The 10120-nt window shown below is 44.2% G+C and overlaps 2 protein-coding genes and 1 pseudogene across 2 annotated transcripts; 1 reads left to right on the top strand and 2 right to left on the bottom strand.

Moving 5' to 3' along the window:
- Positions 1–301: 301 nt before the first annotated feature.
- LOC133910720 (F-box protein At1g55000-like) lies at positions 302–646 on the bottom strand. The gene has a single exon (XM_062353020.1). The coding sequence runs from the start codon at positions 644–646 to the stop codon at positions 302–304; it is 345 nt and encodes a 114-aa protein (XP_062209004.1).
- A 5631-nt stretch (positions 647–6277) lies between these two features.
- On the bottom strand, positions 6278–6933 carry LOC133910718 (uncharacterized; annotated as a pseudogene).
- LOC133913093 (N-terminal acetyltransferase B complex catalytic subunit NAA20-like) lies at positions 6830–9887 on the top strand. Its single transcript, XM_062356142.1, has 6 exons — positions 6830–7147; positions 7244–7334; positions 7827–7959; positions 9150–9219; positions 9401–9461; positions 9555–9887. The coding sequence occupies exons 1-6, from the start codon at positions 7070–7072 to the stop codon at positions 9644–9646; spliced, it is 525 nt and encodes a 174-aa protein (XP_062212126.1). The 5' UTR covers positions 6830–7069; the 3' UTR covers positions 9647–9887.
- The last annotated feature ends 233 nt before the right edge of the window (positions 9888–10120 follow it).

Raw genomic sequence — 10120 nt, 5'->3', positions numbered from 1 at the left:
TTTCCTGCTCTTCTCCCTCTTCCGTATAAAAAAATATAGAAGGGTTGGAAGAGCTCTCAAGTGTTCCTATGGGTAGAGGCTGAAGCCCCACTACAACATAAATTACAAAGGCTTAAATTGTATAGTACATTGCAGAGGGCAGCCTAGCAAGCTGATGTTATTATAGTATAAAGGTTCAGATTGTATAACAAATCACATGACGAGGGCAACCCAGCGATAGCTGTTCGAGCAGGTAGTGACCATCTATCAAATGATACACTGATCAAGCACCATGATCTTAACATATCCCATTGATCTGAATCTAGTGGCCTGCTCGTTGCTGCTCCTGCCTTAGGTCTTCAGAGAACTCCATCATGGCAGCCCTTGGATCGCCGTCTGTAATGGACAAGTAGTATGCAGCCGTCCCATCATCAACGTGCAAGCTTCGCCTGACGGACTCGAGAATCCTTCTGCTTCGTCTCTCCGCAGAAACAGTGTTTGCCGAAGATTCAGTTTTTCCACCGGGGCCGCCCTCGGGATAAAAGACTGCAACCTCCCTCTTTGCGTTGTGATCCATCTCAATGTAGCAGGTGCTGCCCGACAGAATTTTCGGGTTACTGATTGGTATCAAAAGCCTCTCCCTCGAGTAGATACCATGGTCACTCATGTTGTTGAACCGCCACGGGCCGGCGACAGTGGTGGGCGGCGGGTGGCGCCAAGCTGTGACCCAGCTTCCTGTCCCTTCCCTTTCTCTTCCCCTTCTTCGCCTCCCCCTTCCTTTGCTCTTTTCCTTTGAAGTTCGACGGGATGTGTTGTGGTTGTTCGGATCTGTGAGAGAGGGACCAGGTCAGGATGGCAACGGCCTTTTCTGATGGTTGCCGGCGTCGGTTCCAGCGCGATGGTCGTGCGGCCTTCGGTGGCGTTGCCCCTGTGCTTCCTGCCTGGTCGAGCTCCAGGCGGCGGTTGCTGGGGGCTTCGTCATCGTGCTCCCCATCGCACACGTGTTCGTGCGTGCCGTGAAGCTCTCGCTCCGGTGTTTTTGTTGAGCCGCCCGTCGTCTGGGTCGGCCGATGTCCGTTCGAGGCGCCCGTGCGGGTTGGCCCGGGCCACGTCGACGCGCGTGTTGGCACACGTCCCCTCCGTGTCCGGTCGGGTCGTGCCGCTGGTGGGCTTGTACGTCCGCGCTGGGCTCCTCGACTTTAGCCTCGGCCTGCTCGGTGTTCACGGGCGGGCGACTAGATCTGGTGCAGTGGAGGCTAGATCTGGTGTGGTTGCGGCCGGATTTGTGCGTCCGACCGGTTCAGTGGTTTTTCGGTTCTGCGGGCTCCGATTGTGGTGCCCCGGATCAGTGTTGGCCGCCCCCGCCTCTGCCGCAACCTACCAGTTCTATTGCCTTAGTGTTGTCTATTTTAATTGTGTGCTGTTGCTATTTTGGGTGTGATGGCCGCTCTTTGCTACCAGACGCTAGACTCTGCTTCTTTCCCGTCTCGTGTCACTATCAGGCTCCTCCCCTTGTCAGATCTCTCCTTTCTTAGATCTGGCCCTCGAGGAGTCTGGTGAAACGGTGATTTGACAATAGGGTAGGTTTGTGGTATTTTACAACTACTGCCAGAAGCGGGGTGGTATGGGGGAGACTCGACTAAGGGCCTATTTGTTTCAGCTTTTACAATTCGAAACTGAAACAAACAGACAGTTTTTGGTTATAGCTTTTTAAAATCTGCTGGTTGGATTGTGGAAATCTGAGAAGCTGATTTTTCTCAGCTTTTGATAGATTGTGAAAGTCTATTTTACTAAACTGTCCATCAAAGTTTTTTAAAATCTACAATATAAAAGCTTTTTACAATCCAGCTTTTTACAATCCAGCTTTTCACAATCCAGCTTCTATAAGCTGCTTTTCAGAATCTCCAGCTGAAACAAACAGGCCCTAAAGCCTTGCCCGGCTTTTTACCGATGCTGACAATGACGATGTCCTCAGGTATCGCTCTCCTCCCTAGAGGCGTTGTCGTGACGTTTTTTTCCCTCATCCCACCCGTGGGGGATTCTTCGGGTGAAAACCCTGCGACAGCAGCGCTAAAACGTTGTGTCCTTCTCGAAGGCATCACATTGGAAATCCTTTATAACTTTCCGGTGGCCTTCGACCTATTTAGTGCAGCTTTGGTTAGTTTCGACGTCAGCTCCATCGACTTCTTCTGTAGGTTTACACCTACGTCCTCGACTGTCGGCGGCTCTTCATTCTAGTTTGACTCTTCCCAACAGTGATTTGTTTCAATGCGCGCTCCTCCAAAGCGATGTGCTACCAACTTTGGTGACAAGGAAGTGCGGCGTGAGAGCAGTGCTCCGCCGACCGAGTTGTGTTATGGTGGCGTGGGAGCAGGGCTTCGCCGGCTGAGCCACGGTGGCGTGGGAGTAGGGCTCTGCCGACCGAGTTGTGAAAACGACAATCGTTTGGTTGGCTAGCGCGCGAGTTGAGTTAGGTTGGTCTTGTCTGTTGTCGGGTTATGCCGTTTTGGTGTGAGCGTCGTTCTGTTTCCGAGTTGGGGTCGTACTGTTGTCTCGAGGTTGTCTGCTGGTTCCTTGTAACCATGCAGTTGTGGGATTTTTGGATCTGATTTTTCTTATAAATTACATCAATACTCCTCTTCTATAAAAATTTTGGCAACTCTTACCGTCCTTTTGAAAAAAAAACTTTTTGTTATAAATTATAAATTGTCAACATTTACAAATTTAGCTACGGTAAACCATTGATTTTTAATTTCAGTTGCACCAACCGCTTCATTAAAGGTGGTCTTCGAGTAACATATGTAAATACCGAATAATCCTGCACTGGTCACTAAATATAATGTCCATAATCCAATAAGCCTTTTATTTCAAAAAGAAAATGCTTATCTAACTTAATGGAGATGATAAGATTGAAAAATTTGGATTAAAGTTATATCAAAATCATAGAACGATATATATTTTAAATTTTATAGAAAAAGATAAAATATAATCTATTTTAAGACGGAGGAAAGATAAAATATAATCTTTTTTAAGACAGAGGTAGTATAAGCAAATATGAAAACCTCCCCGCTCAAAGGAAAGCTGAAAATTGTGGGATTCTGGAATCCAACGAACGAGATCCAGTCTGTGGCAGCCGAATTGTAATGTGCCGGTACTGTGGACCCCTCTTTGCAAACGAGTTTCTATGGCATCATTATTCTAGTGGTGCGAGATGGCAGATCGGCAATTCTTTTGATTGATTTATTTATTTTGAGAAAGCAGATGAGCAATTCTGTATGGGGTCGCCGAGACGGCTTTCGTTGGTCTCCGCCCCGGAGAAATACGAAAATTTCACTAAAATAAACGGACACATAGTTTATCAGACGTTCATTTATATTAAAACTTATGTTTAAATAGTAAGTGAAAAAATTATAAAGTTAGTGAGAAAATTAAATAATGGATTAGTATTAGCGGGAGAAATTGATGACTAAGATAGATCATATATGCGCAAGAATATGTAGGGTTGCATTTCCTGAACAAGCACGTGCCGAACTACTCGCCAACTTTTAGCAGGTTCGGTTAATGAGCATACCGTTCTAAATATAAAAAAATTATATAAAATCCTTTATCAAAAGATCTCTATAAAATCTTAATATATATCATTGCTCTTCTGATTCAACAACTCATATGTGCAGAAGAGAAAAAAAACATAAAAGAGATGATATTTTGAAACACCCCAGACTACCCGTGCCGTCGAATCAATCTTTTGAGATCGGTGACGTGTGTACGCGCACGCATAGCGGATTGTGAGCCCATCGACCTTGATCACGCACGCATGTCACATTGTCAAGTATTGGCGAGAGAGATCTTGTTCGTGTGGGTGAGAGGGAGACACGCCCTCGTCCAGTGGTTTGCTTGCTTGGCAACACGGTCGCCACCCGTGTGTCCTCTAGGTTTTGTACTGTTTTTTTATGTCAGAACTCAGAAAACTGGCAGCTTGCTTGCCCCTAGTGGACGGACGATTTTTTGGTTGGTTCTTGAGAAACTGTTTATCCAACAATTTGCATCCTAGCAGGTACCAGTAAACAGAATTGGCATCATGCATGTAACATGCCCCATTTACATGCATGCATGAATACAGCCTTGGATAACTTATTTGCATCCTTTGATTTGTCCAGTAACATACGGTCTATTTAGTAAAACTCTCTCTGATCTAAATTTTCTACGACGAGTGATTTTCTAAATAAAATAATTCTGTAGTTGAAAGTAATTATCTAAGTATTTCTAAAATAAAATATACGGATGAAATGATTCTGTATGGGAAGTGAATCAGGAAAAGCTGTTTTTTAGCTCTTCATCTTCTGGTTCATTTCAGAGAATAACTTATACGGATTTTATTCAAGGAGCTAAAAGCTAAACACTGCTGTTTGACACAGCTTACTTGATTACAGCCAGGAAACTGCTCTGTAAGCTCTGCCAAACATACCCATATATGCTGATAGGTACGTCGTACATGTCGTTTTCGCCTCTTGTATTATTGTGCCCTTGAAAGTACACTGATGTGCAGTTACATGATACAGTATTATAGAACAATTGCCTCAATTTAACTTTGATTGATATGGCTGGTGTGTCTTTCTTCGAGATTGTCGTTCTTCCCAGCCAGCCTGATGAAGGGCCCTCCAGCATCTTGCATAGTTGATACTCCCTTCGTTGTTTTAATACTTAGGCCCTGTTTGATACACCCTTTTGTTACAAATTACAAATTGTCAACAATTACAAATTTAGCTACGGTAAACCATTGATTTTTAATTTCAGTTGCATCAACAACTTCATTAAAGGTGTTCTTCGAGCAAAATATGTAAATGCTGAATAATCCTGCACTAGTCACTAAATAAAATGTCCATCATCCAATAAGCCTTTTATTTCAAAAAGAAAATGCCTATCGAACCAACACAATCAGGCACAAGTGCGTAGTAATTCCAATGAGATCATGGTGATCGAAACAGCAGCAGTGGTTATAGAAAAGAGATATTTCGAGACTCGTGAGAACAAGCCACTGTCTACTAACTTGAAATAATTAGAAGATTATAATACATACAGTTGAATTTTTTTTCCTGAAGCAGTATATTAGGAAACATTTTGCATTATTATCCAACACATAGCAAATCCTAACAACAGGAAGCCAGGTGTGAGCTACTTGCTGCCTTTGACCTCGCTGTTGAGTGATCAAACTTTCGACCACTTTAGGTCTTGCATACAAGTTCATATTGTCAGAAGTAATTTTTGTGTTTGAATAGCACACTCAAATGCAGTAGATGTAAAAATTCGATAAATCCATTTGTTGGCTTGACAACATAGAGAATTAAGGTTTCAGTAACTTGCACTGTAATGTTGTCTAATTCCATGATGCTTCTGCTCCCAGTTCCCAGTCTCCCACATCTCTCGGTTCAACCAATCGAGCAACAGAGCAAGTACCAAAACTGGAGTTACTAATTTGGCACTTGCCCACAAATTGCAGACAGCGTTAAAAAGTAACAGCAGATCTAGGTTATGGTAAAAAAAAATTAATGGCACTAGTTTCACAAGTTGTGACATATCATAACAGCTATAAGTGCAATTCTTATTAGCCACTAGTAGCGATTAGAGATGTCCAATCCACTGACAGAAAACTAGAAACCTTCTTAATCCAAAAATTCCTAGTTAATCTAAGTAAGTAATGATACCACATTGAGAAACTTAAAAACCACCACCTTCCACACAGAGAGTAATTGCCAGCGTGAGCCCGTGACTCCTTCCTCCGCCAGATTCACCATACTCGATGCTGCATATGAGGACAAATCCCTTTACCTCTTCTCAATCCCAGCTCACCAACACCACTAAAATGCCACAGAAAACTTCTACTGGTCCAACTCCATTTGATTCCTTCCTATCAATGTATCCCGGCTGTGTTTTATCAGCCACACCAACCTCCTGACCACTACTGCCATATCATCAATTCCCAATTGGAGCACCTCTTCATTCGCTTATATAGTCGAAGGTTAATGCCAGCATGAGAGACAATGTACTCTACACAAGTGCTAAGCTTCACTGGGCTCAACAAGACATAAACGAAAGATCCTAGACTACATAATTCTAAGTATTTAACAGCTCATAATTTGGCGATTGTTGTTACATTCTTTGTACACCTGCAAATTATTAACAGTTTGTTCATTCCTTTAAGATAGTTGTTCAATAAGCTGATGACCGACTGACTATAAAGTTCCACTGGCTGGCTCCATCTTCGGATGGAAGACATAACCTCGCATCATTGATCTTGCAGTAAGCCAGATTCTCTACTTCCATAATACTATGAAATCTGTCAGGTTCAGTATGGATTGGTTCTGCCACGGGGTACTTACAAGCGACCAAAGTCAGATTCACATGAGAATTATCAGAGTTTCGACATGGTCAATAGCACCTCGACAACATCATTCCGAACGGACAACTCACAGGCACGCACCTAGACGGAGTACTTGAGGGCGACGCCGGGGACCGTGTCCCCGCGCCGGACGGCGTGCGAGAGCGCGAATCGTCCCAGGGAGGCGGCCCGCAAGAAGGCCTGCGTGGCTGGCTCCCCGACGACGCGGCGCACGCCCCAGGGCGCGCGGAAGGCGGCCTCGAGCATGGCGCGGTCGGGCGCGCGAGGTCGGCCTGCGGCAGTAACTCCAGGACTGCGCGCAGCAGATCGCCCGGGAGGCACGCGTCCGCCGCGGCCGGATCGGGCTCGGGGTTCGGCGGGTCCGCAGAGGAGGCGGTGGCGCCGTCCACGTCGCGGGTGCGGATGGGGAGAGAGCGTGAGAGACTTGTGCTGTGGCTGGCGTTGGAGCCGCGTGGGTGGGAGAGGGCCGGGTATGCCCTCGCTGTGATCCGATCCGCTATTCTCTGATCGGACGGCTCAGGTCCGTCTCCACCCTTACACCGCCAGAACCTTCTTGCCCCCCCTAAAAAAAAATCCCACGAGAGGTCACAAATACGAATAGAGCGCCGCACCGCCCGGCAACGAGATTCCGCTCCGGTGCCGCCACTGCACCGAGCCGAGAGGAAGGCGAGGAGGGAAGGAGGGAAGGAAAGTATGACAACGATTCGCCGGTTCTGCTGCGACGACCTCCTCAGCTTCGCCTCCGTCAACCTCGACCACCTCACCGAGACGGTACACCATCAACTCCAATCTCCTCTTGTTTCTTCATTCGGGGCCGCGCCCGTGGCCCTTCCTCCCGCTTCTAACCCTTGGATTCGGTCGCCGCAGTTCAACATGTCGTTCTACATGACGTACCTGGCGCGCTGGCCCGACTACTTCCACGCCGCAGTCAGCCCCGGTGGCCGCGTCATGGGATACAGTATGTCCCGAACCCTTTCGTTGTTGTCTCTTCCTAGTGTAGTAGCGTCTCTGCATCTTTGCTTATCAGATTAGCTGAAACTGTAGATTGAAAACCCAGGATGTTAGTTTGAGAGTTGAGGCATTATATTATCTTCTTGGATTATGTTTTGCATACAAGGAATCGAGTCTTGGTGGACCTTGGTAAACTATATGCTTATTTACCCCGAAATAGTTGTTGTTTCAGGAGTGAAAAAGGTACCTGTGTGATGAATTTGCAATGTTGGTTCATAAGGGCGATGCATGAAGTGGCATATGAAAATAGGATTAGTCACTTTTGCCATAGGTAGCTGTTGGATTTAATCTTTAACAGTGAGCATCTTGATGTTAGAGACTTTAGCCCCCTTTTGCAGCAGTGAATGCAATATTTTTTGTGTTCTTCTGGTTCCATTTCTTTCTTGTTCACCTTACCGCAGTTTACTATCACAATTAGTAAGTTGGACATCTTTTGCAGTCATGGGTAAAGTTGAAGGGCAAGGTGAATCGTGGCATGGACACGTTACAGCAGTTTCTGTTGCCTCAGAATTTCGGAGGCAGAAGTTAGCCAAGAAGCTTATGAACTTGCTGGAGGAAATCAGCGATAATATGTAAGTAGCCTAGTTATATTTTATCCTTGTGATTCAGTCTCTTGATCTCTTTTTTCCCGTTGTATTATCGAGGTCTTGTGCTATTATTGAATCGTCACAACGTCATGGTTGTAATCTTAATTTCTGCATGTGTGGTTGATGCTTGTACTTGCAGATTCCAGCTTTTGCTATCTACACTAGATAAGGAATATATCTTTGTCTAACCAGCTTGGTTCCTAGTTTTTTTCTCTTTGGAGTAAATTTTGCAAAACTACACTACGATCATCAAAACTATCACAAAACTACATTTTTAGAAAACTATTTCACAGAACTACATTTTTTCTGTCCTTTTGTATCATAAAACTACACATCTGCAAAAACTATAAAAAAATTACACTTTCAGGTGACCTTATCGAAGAACTACACCATATTTGTCCAATGGTATCACAGAGCTACACTCCCGTTTCCCAGATCCATTTTGATGGCTAGGCCCCACCTGATATACTCAGTGGCGCGTGTCAGAGTCCGTTCGCTGACGTGGCATCCCTTGCCACGCGAGCTATGGCAATACACGTAAGCAAGTCGACCTGGACTTGGTGAAAGCATGCCTGGGAGCAATTTGTGTGGTAAAATTGCCGCGCTACCAAAATCTAGGAAACGGGAGTGTAGCTCTGTGATACCGTTGGGCAAAAATGGTGTAGTTCTTCAATAAGGTCACATGAAAGTGTAGTTTTCTGATAGTTTTTGTAAAATATGTGTAGTTTTATGATACAAAATAACAAAAATTGTAGTTCTATGAAATAGTTTTCTAAAGGTATAGTTTTGACGATCGTAGTATAGTTTTGCGAAATTTATTCTTCTGTTTGTGTGTGTGTGAGAGGGGGGGGGGGTTAACAAGGTAGCATCCTTCCATTTTCACTAATATTCTTTTCAATTTTTCATATATATGGTTCTCAAGAGTATTTGACCTGGTATATTTCCTCTCGCTAGACACCATCACTTTTACATGGAAGTGGATAATGAATTGTGACATATATCTCTTGATACCCTAATCTGTTCTCTTGTCACTGCTAACAAGATATTGGATATCAACCATATTCAGCCAATATTCGTGTTATCATGTTGGATTGTATTGTCCTTACTCATTGTCATATTATATTATTTTGCTACCATTATTTGACATGCTATCATACCACATTTGTCATATTCAGGGATAAGGCCTACTTTGTGGATCTCTTTGTAAGGGCATCTAACATGCCAGCGATAAGGATGTATGAAAAGGTATGTCTTTTACAAACTTCATGACCACTGGACTACTGCTTTACATATCAATACTCCATTTCTGCTGCTCCCAAACAGATTTTTTTTAATTTTTTAATGTTTACCAATGAAACCAACAATCTTTTATTCAAGTAGAGTTGTGCTGAGTGAATTTACCTAATTATGCTCTTTGTTTCCATAGCTTGGTTATGTGGTTTATCGGAGGGTGCTTCGGTACTACTCAGGGGAAGAAGATGGTCTTGGTAAGTTTTGCCAGATGCTCAGTGCATGTATGCTCGAGTTTGTTGCTTGCTATGATGCAGTTGCTCATGTCTGTATATGTTCTTCTGCTTCAGATATGAGAAAAGCACTATCACAAGACGTCGAGAAGAAGTCCATCATTCCGCTCAAGAGGCCAATTACACCTGATGAACTTGAATATGATTGATGATAAAAGTCTAGCTAGTGCAGTGTGGTGTTGTTTATCTCCACAGCTCCGATGTTGGGATTTAACAAGCTTTGACTGTCGAGTAGTATCATTGAGTAGTGAGTGTTGTATTGTTCTCTTTTTTCACGCCTATTAGGGCCACATAGAGTTTCAAGTTTAATTCTGCAGTTTCCGTGTTTGAAGTAGTGACAACTGAGAACTATACCTTGGAGTGGAATCAAACCGCTTTATTTTTAAGTCACAGACCAAGCCATTCTCATCCTGTAATGTTACCTGCTGTACAGTGAGTTGTTGTATAGCTTATACATGTAACCGTGCGGAGCTGTAGCATTATAGCTGAGTATATAACCTAGCAGCGCAACTAAGAGTAATTCAGTACATTGGAGGCTTGGAGATACTGAATGACAAGGTGAGCCTGTTAATCCAGTGATATATGACCGCCGCTCTTCAGTCTTGTCACATACGCTGTGGACT

The sequence above is a fragment of the Phragmites australis genome, chromosome 3 (assembly GCF_958298935.1).
Source record: "Phragmites australis chromosome 3, lpPhrAust1.1, whole genome shotgun sequence".
NCBI classification, from domain to species: domain Eukaryota; kingdom Viridiplantae; phylum Streptophyta; class Magnoliopsida; order Poales; family Poaceae; genus Phragmites; species Phragmites australis.
The sequence above is the reverse complement of the archived record's forward strand: the minus strand, read 5'-3'. Positions and strand labels throughout refer to the sequence as shown.